This window comes from Necator americanus, chromosome I, assembly GCF_031761385.1.
Source record: "Necator americanus strain Aroian chromosome I, whole genome shotgun sequence".
Lineage (NCBI taxonomy): Eukaryota > Metazoa > Nematoda > Chromadorea > Rhabditida > Ancylostomatidae > Necator > Necator americanus.
In genome coordinates this window covers 36,183,139-36,195,983 of record NC_087371.1, presented here as the reverse complement: position 1 = coordinate 36,195,983, position 12,845 = coordinate 36,183,139, and the positions used below count along the sequence as shown (strand labels likewise).

The 12,845-nt window shown below is 39.6% G+C and overlaps 3 protein-coding genes across 6 annotated transcripts; 1 reads left to right on the top strand and 2 right to left on the bottom strand.

Moving 5' to 3' along the window:
- Positions 1-284: 284 nt before the first annotated feature.
- Positions 285-8,841, bottom strand: RB195_007948 (uncharacterized protein; the record flags this gene model as incomplete). Of its 3 annotated transcripts, XM_064181863.1 has the most annotated exons (15): positions 285-437; positions 501-643; positions 2,039-2,154; positions 2,641-2,699; positions 2,765-2,832; positions 3,012-3,204; positions 3,821-3,937; positions 4,516-4,758; positions 4,968-5,103; positions 5,753-5,838; positions 6,361-6,441; positions 7,334-7,409; positions 7,549-7,624; positions 7,683-7,713; positions 8,528-8,545. In XM_064181863.1, the coding sequence occupies 15 exons, from the start codon at positions 8,543-8,545 to the stop codon at positions 285-287; spliced, it is 1,596 nt and encodes a 531-aa protein (XP_064038619.1). The 3 variants fall into 3 exon arrangements, with proteins under 3 accessions (XP_064038619.1, XP_013298838.2, XP_064038618.1); XM_064181862.1 differs by lacking the exons at positions 285-437; positions 501-643; positions 2,039-2,154 and adding exons at positions 8,625-8,740; positions 8,822-8,841 and having other exon boundaries at positions 2,684-2,832; positions 8,528-8,577; XM_013443384.2 differs by lacking the exons at positions 2,039-2,154; positions 2,641-2,699; positions 2,765-2,832; ... (8 more) ...; positions 7,683-7,713; positions 8,528-8,545 and having other exon boundaries at positions 501-641.
- Positions 1,255-1,691, top strand: RB195_007949 (uncharacterized protein; the record flags this gene model as incomplete). Its single annotated transcript, XM_064181864.1, has 3 exons — positions 1,255-1,302; positions 1,384-1,544; positions 1,598-1,691. The coding sequence occupies 3 exons, from the start codon at positions 1,255-1,257 to the stop codon at positions 1,689-1,691; spliced, it is 303 nt and encodes a 100-aa protein (XP_064038620.1).
- A 416-nt stretch (positions 8,842-9,257) lies between the features above and the next one.
- Positions 9,258-11,635, bottom strand: RB195_007947 (uncharacterized protein; the record flags this gene model as incomplete). Of its 2 annotated transcripts, XM_064181860.1 has the most annotated exons (5): positions 9,258-9,320; positions 9,740-9,905; positions 10,075-10,152; positions 11,443-11,528; positions 11,591-11,635. In XM_064181860.1, the coding sequence occupies 5 exons, from the start codon at positions 11,633-11,635 to the stop codon at positions 9,258-9,260; spliced, it is 438 nt and encodes a 145-aa protein (XP_064038616.1). The 2 variants fall into 2 exon arrangements, with proteins under 2 accessions (XP_064038616.1, XP_064038617.1); XM_064181861.1 differs by lacking the exons at positions 11,443-11,528; positions 11,591-11,635 and having other exon boundaries at positions 10,075-10,172.
- Between the last annotated feature and the right edge of the window lie 1,210 nt (positions 11,636-12,845).

The window sequence follows — 12,845 nt, the reverse complement described above, 5'->3', positions numbered from 1 at the left end:
GAGCCAGGCAGTTGTAGCTGTTAGAGATTTAATGCATGCCTTAGATTAGAGAGCGTATGATTCTACGCTATGTATGTTACGTTTGCCAAGTCGTGATCGTTCACCCGAGTTAATTTGAAGTTTATAAATATTTATTATACATTAGATATTTGTTTTTATGCTCTACTTGCACTCAACTCTAGTCGGATGAAAACAATAATACAAGAAAGAAAAGCAAGAGAATCTACGCATTTTGATTGGAATCTGTGGAATTGACCAATGGTCACCATCAATGAATTTAGAGTTCAACACATATCAATTTCCTTACATATTACGCCTGGCTTTTCATCGTTCAGGATCATTTGAGTAATTTTGTCGAATTCTTTGTCGACAAGCCTTTTGCAGTAGTCATCGATTACTGGCATGTCAAGGATTTGATGACAGTCCTTCTCAGCTTTCTAAAGAGTATCGGATTAATATGAGTGCATCGGGGAAAAAAAAAAACGCCAAACGCTACTCACCTTTTTCAAATTTTGATCTTCCTCTATCTCCTTCTTGTCGATACCTTCGACGAACTGCTGGCATACGGCACATTCAAGACCTTTCGCTGAGCATAACGACAACAGTAAGGATAGAATAATGAAGCTGAAGAGGCTACGCATAACTGAAATGGTTAACTCTCTTGGTTTGTGAATGTTATCATAGTTATCTCGGAGATTTCGATAGGGTTCATAGTGGAGTGGTCACTGCTCAAACTCGGCTCGGCAGATAGATGAAACGGGCTTCCAGTTTCTGGCTTCAATTTTTTTTTTCGGTAGCGTATGTTCGATAGATTCCTAATGCATGTTTACGAAAAATAAGCACATAAATTCAGTACAGGCACTAGGAACGAAGTTCCTGCAGCGAACAAAAGTACGGTCAATCAGTTGAATGTGTTCATTCTGTTGCAAACACACATCCGCTCTCTCCATATCGTCCTGCTGTGCACCTGGATGAACACTTTCGGTGCCAAGTTAGCTTCAGATATGTTATGATATAATAACTTCGATTAAAAAACAGTTTTTTTCCTACAAACATGGATCGGCTGACTTTCCCAGCTTCGTAGAGTATGCGCCGATATCCACCATGTTATGTCAGTCTGTGGTTCAGTCTTCTCATCTGGCTCTATTTTTAATTCAGTTTCCATCTTTTCTGTATCTAGCGACTTTGACGAAGGAGAAGTAGACAGCAGTTCTTCTATTTACAATTCGTAACGATTACTTAGTCATTGCGCATATGGTTTATTTGGCCCGGAGCAAATCAACAATCAATATGTTTAGTCAGGTCAAAACGACATGAAGCATAGTCCAGTTGCGTAAGCGGTTGCGCTCGAAGCGGTACGGTGAAGCGCAACGGTTAGAATAGAATGAGGACCCCTGCTACCACCGTTCATTGCTGCGGTTTGCGAAGGTCCCATCTCAATCCCAACCGTCCTCTGCACCGTGCGGCTTCGAGCGCAACCGCTTCCCCAACTGCACCGTACTTTATGTCGTTTTGAGCCGACTACTCGCCACAAAGTTGTATCGGTCAGTTTCATTTGAACTTAACATATTCTCAGATTAGAATCTAATGGGTTCAGGAAGGGAGAGTTGATGCCAATCTCACTCGATATAAACCCAGTGAAGAATACAGCCATCTGTTACGGCTATGATTGGAAGAGAAAACAAAGCTGAACACAGACATATTAAAGTGGCACATCGTTAACAACATGGACCAATAAAATTTAGCCGAAAGAATTCCGAAGACAGCGTGCTGCCCTATTCCCTGCTTATCAATCACTCCATGAACCGTAAAATACGACAAAAGATCGTTTGATTACACCTGTGTTCTCAATAAATGCAGGTCATATCACATCACCTCTCACATCAACAGCTTGGTATGATTTTACTTTAACTGCAACAACAACAAAAACAACAAAAGAGTTAATAGTATGAAAAACTATAGAACTAACTCAAACAGTCAAGAGTCGATAAAGAATTACCATTTACATAAAAACAAAAAAAAAACAGACTTCATTCACCGAAAACTAGTAGGCGACTATAGAAAAAATTCTTGATATTGGTTTCCCATGTCCTCATGAGAAGCAGATGAACGGTTGTGTTATTTATTAAAGGTTTTTCCAGACCTGATGTATTTCTGGAAAGATAGTTATATAAGTAAGAGAATAGAAGAGTTAACCACGCAAATAGCTGGGAAAGCTTGTTCATAATTTCCGAAATAAGCACATATATGATAACAAAATAGCTTCAATCTGCGCTGGATCCACAAAAGCTAATACGATGAATGGCGCTATTTAACTTCTTGTCACCCAACAATCTCACGGATAAATTTTCATCCATAGCTCTTTTAAGAAATGATGTGGAATTTAGACAGCTTCATTTAATGCAATTATTGAATCCTTTAAATAGAGGATATAAAGTAGGAAATGAAAAGTCCGAAATTTCTGTTCCATATACAGGTTACGGACAACTTATTAACTGAGAACAAAACCGTGACTAAATGCCCCCTTGCTACTTTTTGTTGGGATGACGTGAATGATTATCATTATCTTAAATTTGTAGCGATTCATTGCGTTACAGCCGCCCCGACATGCAGTATAAGCTAAAATACCACAACATTTACCTGTCTATTGAGAACCAATTAATATCCTCATTTTCGTGAAGAATCAATTGAAACGTGGTCTGAAAGTTGATAAACACGCTTGTTTCTTGCCATGGATGTAGACACGGGTGGCACCTTTTGGTACGGGTGGAAGAGCAAACCGACCACGAGTAGGGTTTCTCTTGATGACATTGCCAACACTTGTTTCCCACACTGGAATAAGAAAAAAGATTATCTTAAAACACTTCAGTAATTTTTTTTTTGAAACGAGTACAATAAAATGAAATGAGGAACCCTGTAAAGCGTGAAGATAATCTATGTAAACCCAGAACGAAACACTATAGAGTAGATGTTTGTGGAGTTTAATGTTCCAAGGAAGTGGCCACACTGACCGGTTAATTCCTTCCTATTCTTCCTTGGTGAACATACAGGTTTAAACGACTGATGGGTCCAATCGATATCCTCATTTTCTCCTGAATTATCTTCTTCCTGTTCAGTATTCATTAATTCAATTGAGTTGTTCTTTTTTTCGACAGCCACAGGACTCCCTAATGGGCTTAACTCAGACAGCGCGTCGACGTCATCCTGAAATATGGAAGAGCTGTGTACTTCTGTATACTACTTCATTTTCTTCTACTTCATTTCCCAGTAAAAAAAAAACAAACAGGAATGAATGAAATCCTGTAGAGGCTAAGTTTACTCCTGGAATTATCTTCAGTCCTTATTCTTATTTATTTGCCAAGAATTTTCACAAATTCTTCAGCAGAAGGAAGGATCCACGGTAGTATCTCTTGTTCCTTCCCAAAAATGTTTAATTTCCAAATAGCTACTGTTCTGTTTTTACAATAACATAACTTGAATAATATTTGTTGTGTCCCCTAAGATGATCTAATCTAATCTAATCTAACGCCATACGCTAACGCCATACATCTAGGGGACTGATAGGTTCTCGTAACTGTATGAGAATTCACACACATTTTATGTGAGCGGAACGTAGCAAGCATCATTTCCCTTATTTTCTCATGATTAACTTTGATTCTTGAAACACTGCAGAAGAAAACCGACTAGAAAACATTGCGTTCCACTGATATCTGGATTGTTGCATCAAAATGGATATTTAATTCAACCGAGGGTTAGCAAATAGTTAGAAAACGATCAAATTGAACAATTCTAAGATGTGAATATAAGAAAGAAAGAAAACCTGAGTCATGTCGGGGAATGATGCGAGACCTGCTACTAGAAGACGGACTCGCAGAGAGGATGATGGGTCGTAACCTCGTTCACGCAGATAAAAGTCCACTAATTTCTTCTCACCGTTCTAAAAGGAAAGTTATTATTTTAGGAGTTTTGTATTCCAAGAATATGAGCACGACAAAACCAATCTTATATGATAAATATAATACACCTTTTCGCAATATCTCCCATAAATATGTTTATTCTAGCAACCTAAACAGTATGCACGCACATAATCTTCTTCCGGATTACGCTTCTGCAACGTTAAAGTGTAAAGTTGAATGTAACTTTAAAGATTTGCAAAATATAAACTAAACATGATCTGTATTTGCTATTGGATTGAACTATTGGAGCAGCCAAATTTATCCATGAAAAGGTCTGATATGCCCCTGGACTAACCGTCTATAAAGGGTTATCCTAGTTTACGAGCGCTATCATATGAAGTGCGCAAAATTGTAGGCCTTTACGTACGTCCGAAGCGAGTTCCCATGCAAGTTCAGAGATCAAGAGGACGTCAAATTTGTACAGACGTCAAATTTTTTTCCGTACAGTGCATCTTTGGCATAGTGAACAATGATTTAATTTACTGTGCTCTACTACAGTATACTGCACTGCACTACAGTACCCTGCAATACTCTACATTACAACACTTACTACACTCACCCTTGATTCACTCTTAAACACCTGCATCCATGAATCAGCAAAGTGTTTCGCGATGCTCCTCATTTCAACAAGCATGTTCAGCGAAGTAACGCAACCATCGTTGTGTTGAGCACCCAAAGAACATTCGACGGCTTGGGCTGGAATGTTCGCAAAAGCTCGAGGCATGAAGAACAAGGACGACAGCTTCACATCCGTTTGTCTCTTCCCATGATCTACGAACCAAGTGGTGACGGATTCTCTATCCTAAAAATCACTCCGATATTCATAGTCGATACGTGAATTCAGAAGAATTAATTTCATATTCTCTGAGATTGTTTATGCGTGCTTATAGAAACAGTTCTTTTTTGATATATGCAAGCTGAGTTTCTAACTCCGAATACTTCAAATATGGTCGCATTTACGAGCGCTATCATTTCTATTTAGAAGGAAAACCAAAATTCATTGAGACTTACTACATTTACTTCTTGAACCAGCGCACGCCGGCAATGGTTGTGTGCAACCACTAACACTGGAAGTCCTAGATAAATGTTATTGATTGATGTGGGGCGTAGGGACGTACAATTCTTAGATTCATCATCTACCCACCGTCTGAAAAAAGTCGATAGTAAAGAAAAAAGGAGCGCAAACACGAATATGGCAGATTTCAGGAAAAGGAAGTCACATTTTAAACGGTAGACCTTTGTTATTTTACCTCGTCACATGCTTAGCATTTCTCTACAGCGGCACTTCCCCTTCCCCCAAATATCAGATTAACTAACTGATGGCATGGGTGTAGCGCTATGGTTAGAAGATTCCTTTGTTCCGTTGCGGCTGGACTCGATGACTCGAAGCTGATTCAAAAATTTCATCTTCCTGGATAGATAAATTAGTACCAGTTTTGAATTTCATGCGGGATCGCAGGAAGGCTGCGGGAAAAAGGCTGCGAGATCACAGAAGGCTCAAATATTGGAAAGTAAGTACCTAAGCCAATAAACTGCATAAGGGCGATTGAAATACACATTCTTGAAAACTTTGATGTGTGCATCAACAGACATAACACCACTGCTTTAAACATTTTGAAAGACTAGTCGACTACATTTCTCAACAACGAAACCGCAGCTGTGATTTGCACTAATGTGCATTGTGTAATGTAATGTCCAAAATGTGGTCGGTAATTAATTTTGAAAAAAAAATTACTGGATGAAAACTTAGATTCAATTTTATCGAAAAAACGGATTTTCCAGAATTATAAGCCTACCTGAGTCTATCTTCGAGCAACTTTCTGGTTTTCATGTATGGAACAACGTAAACTTCATTAGGATTGATAAATCTCAGCAAGCGAACCTTAAGTAGGATATTTTGTAGTCACATTCACAGGTTTTTTTTTACAAACTCATCCACTTATGTGGACGCAACGCAATTGTTAATGGATTAAGTTTACATATTAAAATAAAGTGGACGAAGACAAAAAAGAGAAAAAGTTGAAGGAGTGCGTACACCCTCAAATATTGTTCTTCGAAACTCGAGACGCATAGAAGTTCTATAAATTACCTTAATAAGTCTACTTCTCACCAGATGAATCTGTGGCCACTTTCACAAAAAAAAAATTATTTTTTTTTCTGTTTTTAGGCTGAATTAAGTGTCTATCTCTCGCTGCTTTGGTACCGAGAACAGCTGGACGTCATCACTTAGCGATTATGGGGGAGAAAACACGATTACACGAATTAGATAGAAGCAGAGAACAATGACTTAAATCCTTCTTAAAAGTACTGATTCCGCACATAATTTCCACATTACCAAATAAATATAGTGAGAAATCGTTTAGTTACATCTCATTGGTAATGCTGAGTAAAGCAAAACACATACCTCGTACAGACGAGATTCATGTAGGTCCATATTCGTCTGAATAGAACCGACATGGGCAAGTTCTTTAGCATCGACGAAATCCTATAGTGAAAGATATGCAACAAAAAGATGGAGTAGCTTATCCTACTAGGCATTTCGATATATGTTCAGGTCCAAAGCCTCTTTTGACTATGGTTTAATTGCATAACCTATTGCGCTTAAAGGCATCACCCCACGAATCTGAGGTAGTATGGATTTCAAGTGGGGTATTCGTACACGGGATCATAGATTATGGAGAGGTGGATGATTCCGTCCATTTCTTGCTAATTGGCGTAAAAAACGGCCAGAAGATGCGGCGTGTGCACACGGCTGGCGCGCTCCGACCAAACTTTGCAGAAAATAGCGCGCCGGAACGCTCGAAGCCGTATCTTCCGCGCCGTTTTTTACGGAAGAAATGGACGGAATCACCCCCCCCCCCCCCCTCCTTAATCTACGATCCTGTATACAAATACTCCACCTGAAATCCGTACGACCCAGATTCGTGCGGTGATGCCTTTGAAGATCTGACCCTGGTTAGCTCGCAACTCGACTAGAGCTAAAAAGGGTCTCACTTCCGACGCAACCGCATACGCAGTTGCACCATAAGCTTGGTTGTTTCGACACGATTGTATGGCAGCTGGGGTACTACTACCTTACAACTTTGCACAATTTTGCACCCGTTACTCCTGTGTACTACGAAGCTGTCTGCAATGACACATTCACTTAAACTCAGAGTCGCCTTGATTTTCATTTGCATTTGGTCCCCGATCAACGTCACACACTACTACCATCTAAAATTGTTCGAATTGCAGAGATATTCACAGAATAGTGAAGGACTTTGCAAACCACGCGCAGCGCCGAAGCGATAACACCTGGTTACGAATTATAACATATTCTACTAATACAATGCTAGCATCTTATTATTATCCGATTGTTTTGGTATGGAATAACTCACAAGAACATTCCATCGGCCCTCCTCACCCCATTCTTTCTCGGCGTTGTCCCTCACTAGATCCTCAGACTTATTTCGACTGAAAGTTAAATAAATGAAGCACTTTAATCGAAACAGATAGCTTAAGATGTAAGCATTCCTAGCCAGATGTGATCCCGGATTTTTTCTTCAGAATAATTCTAAAAAAAACTAGTTCAAAATACTTAACAATGAATTACCGTGAATTTCCGCTGAGTTCATCATTCATAACTTTGGACGTGTCGATATTGCAATTCCTGTCTGTCCCAGGATCTTCTAAAGCAATATGGGTGGTGATATCAAAGGAAGTCATAAAAGATCAGATCCTCAGTACTTTCTCCGATGCAACTATTGTCCGACGTTCCCTGCAAATGAGATGTTATTCAGAGCCGTAAGTAAGCAAAATACATAGTAACTGAATTGTAAGATCATATTAAGTTGTAATCAGATAAAGTACTCCTCAAGGCAATAAAATCAAGAATGAGCAACCACTTTGCATCTATCAGCTCTTCCGAGAAGAATAGAATACAGGGAGTTTATTGGATCTAACAGTGTTGTTTGGTTAAAGCACTGCACGAGAAGACAAACCTGTTCATTGGAATATTTCAAAGGCAATTTCAGTTTCTTTGTGTATTATCTTGCTCTGAAATGTAACATTGAGTAACTTTCACCTTCTAGGACTTCCATGACTTTCAAATAACAGGACAATTTAAATTTCAGGGAGTACGAACGCTTAAACTATCTAACACTGGCTGCACAGTGTTTTTGTTCAATCATCGCAAATCAATTTTCAAGCTCTGGTGAGAGTAATTAAATACAATTAATACGATTAAACGCAACAAATTCCTCCGACAATCTAGCTGCACGTTTGCGCTCAGATCTATTATCACGACATAAATCTCTCCAGATATGATTCGAGATGATTCACCGTTTACTCATTACTCGTTCTCTGCTGTTCGGCCAATCCCACTTCTTAATTCCTAAAATGACTGCCAAGAAACGTTTAATACAGTGACACTCGCGTAGATTGGTTTCGTAATGGGCGCAATGATTCTCGCTTCGCGGTGCCAAATATTCCAGACCGGACCGGCTAATTTTGCCAAGGCCGTACTTTTCTACATTGCCATCGTTACACATAAAGTAGTAAATAATTGCTTATGGAAAACACAAGTAACTTACTTGAAAAGTAGCCTTCATTGCTGGATCGAGAGGAGTCAATTTTTGGAAATCTGTAAGAAGCCGATTAACAGCCACGGTCAGAATTGATTTTCGCGACCTTGACCACTTTTAGGAAGAGAAAGGAAAAACGTAATTGGTGATACTATTGAATTCGATTCACTGCATGGCTCTTCATTCGTACTGCTTGATGAGCTTTTTTCATCGATCTTCCATCTGCAAAGAAGGATCACTATTAACCAGCGTTCATTATCAGGTTCAGAGCTTAGGTTCCCTAGCCTGACGTTACAGAAGTACCTAAATATCTCTGCGAACATTTAAAGAGGCAGAGGTTCAAGAAGCTAAGCCAAACCCGACGAATTTTGTCAGAAACGATAATTAGTCAATTGAACTAATACTAACCTGAGCCACTAAAAGGGATGGTTTGTTCAGTAATTAACGTAATTACGTTAATTACTAAACAAACCATCCCTTTTAGTGCCTCAAACCTGAAGAAACCTATTTAGGTTGCCATTACGACCACTTTTTTCGGTTACTCCGCAACCCCCTTTCTGTTCAACGATTATTGAATTACATATGTAATGGTAAACACGGCAATGGAAATTTTGTTTAAAAAACGTGTATGACAACGAAAAAACTCCATAGAAATTCACAGAATACGAGTGTTCCTTGATAAAAAGGTGTGTATGGCAAAAGAGCAAAAAAAAAAAACAAATAGCGAAAGAAAGAAAACTTATGGTTGGACTGATGAAGTTGAGAACGGGGCCGCCTCATTGCTGTCTTGAATTCCACATCCCTTCAAAGAAGAATTTATTGGGAATCAACTAGAAAGCTCTGGTGATTTCCTTCAAAAAAGGAACAACTAAGTGAAAAAGAGATAGAATTAATAGCTCCTAAATGAAGGAGGATGGCTACGGCCCAAGCTAGTGTGTTGACAGCGACTTGATTATCGTATTGAAACCAGAAGACTCACGTAGCGTGAATCAGCTTACATACGAGAACTTAGCTACTATTCCAAAGAGACTTAACAATCTCAAAACTGCCGGAGATATCAGAGTTTTAAGACATTTAAGAAACTTCAGTCTTAAGAAATTGTGAGGACATTTTCCTGGCCGAACGGTTCTACTGTAAGTCTCCGCAAAAAAAAACCTAGTTGTGATGTAAAACGAATGACTTTAAGAGGAAAAAAAAAACAGAATAGATAATTGATGAAACCTCTTCGCTGATAGAATCCGCGGGTTCCACAGTGGTTTCACTGTCTGTTGTTGCTGTAGGACGGGAAATGGTACCAGCCGCTTGGTTGCACGACAATCCACCTTGTACCTCAAGAGAGGGGCTTGAACTGCTTCCGTCCGCGTTGCGATACTCAGGAGGAACAATCCTGAAGATAGCAGGACCAACATAAACAAAAGTTACAATCAATTGCTGTTTTCTCTGGGAAGTACACAAAAGATGAGCAGACTTTAACTTTAACCTGTATAAAATTATAACACAACAAAAGATGCGTGGAAATTAAACCTGTATATGATTACAACACAAAGTGTACGTACATTCGGACTACATCGCGAGGATGTTGCGTTATAAACGTTAGCAGCAGATCATCATGAAGTTGTCCGCATACAATTTGACTGAAATTTGCTAGATTCATCAAGAAAAATCGTGGCAAATCCGCTTCACCACATTGTGAAAAATACCTATGATAACCACAAAGAAAAACAAAGGAATTCTGTTCTCTTGAAAAAAAAAATCTGTTGAAAAAACAAGAAAGAAACAAAGAAAAACCACAAAGAAAACAAAGAAAAGAATAAAGTAATAATCGGAGGGATACCGATGCACATAAAATCCTTTCTACTTTCTACTACACTTCTTTTAGATGAAAACTGTTGTATTAAGTGGACATTTATAGAAAAAAAAGGCAAAGCGAACATCATCCCTTCCAAGAAGTTCGCATAAACTCGCTGCTCGAATAACACTAATAAGACAACGTTATTACAGTTTCAGGAGGAACATCCAACTTTCCAGTTATTTCTTCTATGTTCCCTTCGCAACTAAACTTACAAACTTCAAAAAAAAAAAAACTCTTCCGTTCTTTTTTTCAATGGTCCGACCTCATCTTTCGGACACGTCTCCCTCATTCTGATAGCGTTCTTCCACCCTAAGCCACAATACTCTTCCTTTCTATCATTTGCACACGCTGCCTTTCACCTTTCCGTCCTCGTCGCCCCTCAATCCGTACTTTCCTCCCAATGTTGTGAACGAAAATACATATATCCATATTTTTATCCATGAGAGCTTCGCAGTCACACGACAAAAATTCTCATAAAACTAAGACATACGAATTTTAGTACGAAGTACGAAGCGAACATACGAATTCTCACATTGGAAAGTGTGGACGTGAATGTGAACGTGGGCGATTGCTCGTTGACACACTTCCGAGTCATTTTTATCCGAGATTTATTAAGTTTATTCGCTTTAATCTTTGTATGTACAAAGTCCCCACTGTTTATAGTCGCCGCCGAACCTACAACCGAGAAGTAATCCTAACTCATAGTTGCAAGAGAAAAAAAGAACAAGAACACCAGAACAGAACAAAGGAAGACCAAGAAAAAAAGGCAGCAAAAAGGTCCCAATGAGCATATGAGCGCTGTCGTCTCTTAGATCATCAATAGATCCTTTCGATCGACACAGGCGGCAAGAGCACCAATCTCTACCGTGAAGATATCGCGCCAGGGCTAGGATCGGCGACGACTGGAAATTAGTTGATATAAGCACAACCCGTAGTTCTCATCAATATTCACGAAAATTCGTCAAAGCTTTATTATTGATTTGCTACGAGAAACACATTCAGCTATCACCTGCATCAAATTTTGCAGATATTACACGAGTAGAAAAAAAAAAACAGACAGATGAACTATCACCTGAATTCGTCCTTGACCATGTTCAGAAGTCGTCGACGGACTTTTGCAAATGAATACAGGATAGCTTCATCCCATATTTTATTTCGCTGAATTGATACAGTTCTTCATAACTTTCAATTTACTACACGTAAAACTTTGTCAACGTTACCATTAATGCTACGTCAGCATCAACGCGCACGTCAATCTCTCCCATAGACTTTCTTAAATCGTAGAAAATTAAATCAAATTAATTAATTTAATTAACTAAAAAAAAAAGAAAAGTGAGTAGCATGGTAACATAACAGCATACAGACAGAGAATTAGTAGGGTCACAACGACATGAATCACGGTGCAATTGCGTACGCGGTTTCTCTCGAGGCGGTGCGTTCCAACTGCTGCTTCCACCGCGCCGTCTCGAGCGCGTACGCAAATGTACCGTGATTAATGTCGCTTTGACCCGACTAAGGGTGGTGAACATCGACTCTGGCTGCTCGCAGGGTAACAGACGGACGTGCGGCACTGTACAGCAGACTCTAGCAATTGGCTGTACAGCAGACTCTAGCAATTGGTGGTAATCAATAGGGTCGGGTCAAAACGAAGCATTTAGCGTTTAACATTTAGCATTAAGTAACGTAGTAACGTCCAAACGGCGCGATGGAAATGGCATTTGGAGGTGGGACTATCGTGAATTGTAGCGATGAGTGTCAACAAGGGTCTTCCTTCGATTTACCCCATGTTCCACCGCACCGCATCGAACGCAGCCGCTTACGCGACTGCACTGAGCTTCATGTCGTTTCGACCCGACTCCAGTACTGTTTGGCTAACAGATCTCGCGGTATTTAGTCACTAAAATCGTAGAGACGGAACTGCAGCTCCGCACGTCCGGCAGCGACTTTCCCGGCAGTCTTAAACTTTAAGAATTAGAAGGAAAAAAAACAGAAACACATATCTTAGAAAAAGATATCTTAGAAGCAAGCTTGTAGTTGTGAAGCTCGGTACAGTTTCGCAAGAGCAAGATACGAGTGGAAGTAGCTTAGGTCCCACCTCGATTGCATCAACTGGCTCCTACCGTGCCGACAGCCGCTTACGTAATTACACCAAGTTTCAGGTCATCATGATCCAACTATAATATGCGCAGAGAAACTGTTTACTCTAGCGTCTATCGTAGACTTCAGTTATAGGCATAGAAATGTCCACATTTTTTGCTGAATTCACTCCCTATTAGGCCGTTTTCATAAACTCAACGTGACAGGTGCGCGAAATACCTCAGAACAACCAAGAAAAGTTGCAGCTGCTTGCAGAGTTCCAATAGCACCAGTTAGAAAAGTGAAATAGTCGATGCAAAAAACGAGAATGCAACTTTTGGGAATAATCTTTAAACGACCAACTATGAATATTTGGAAGATCGTCTCATTCTTATCCCT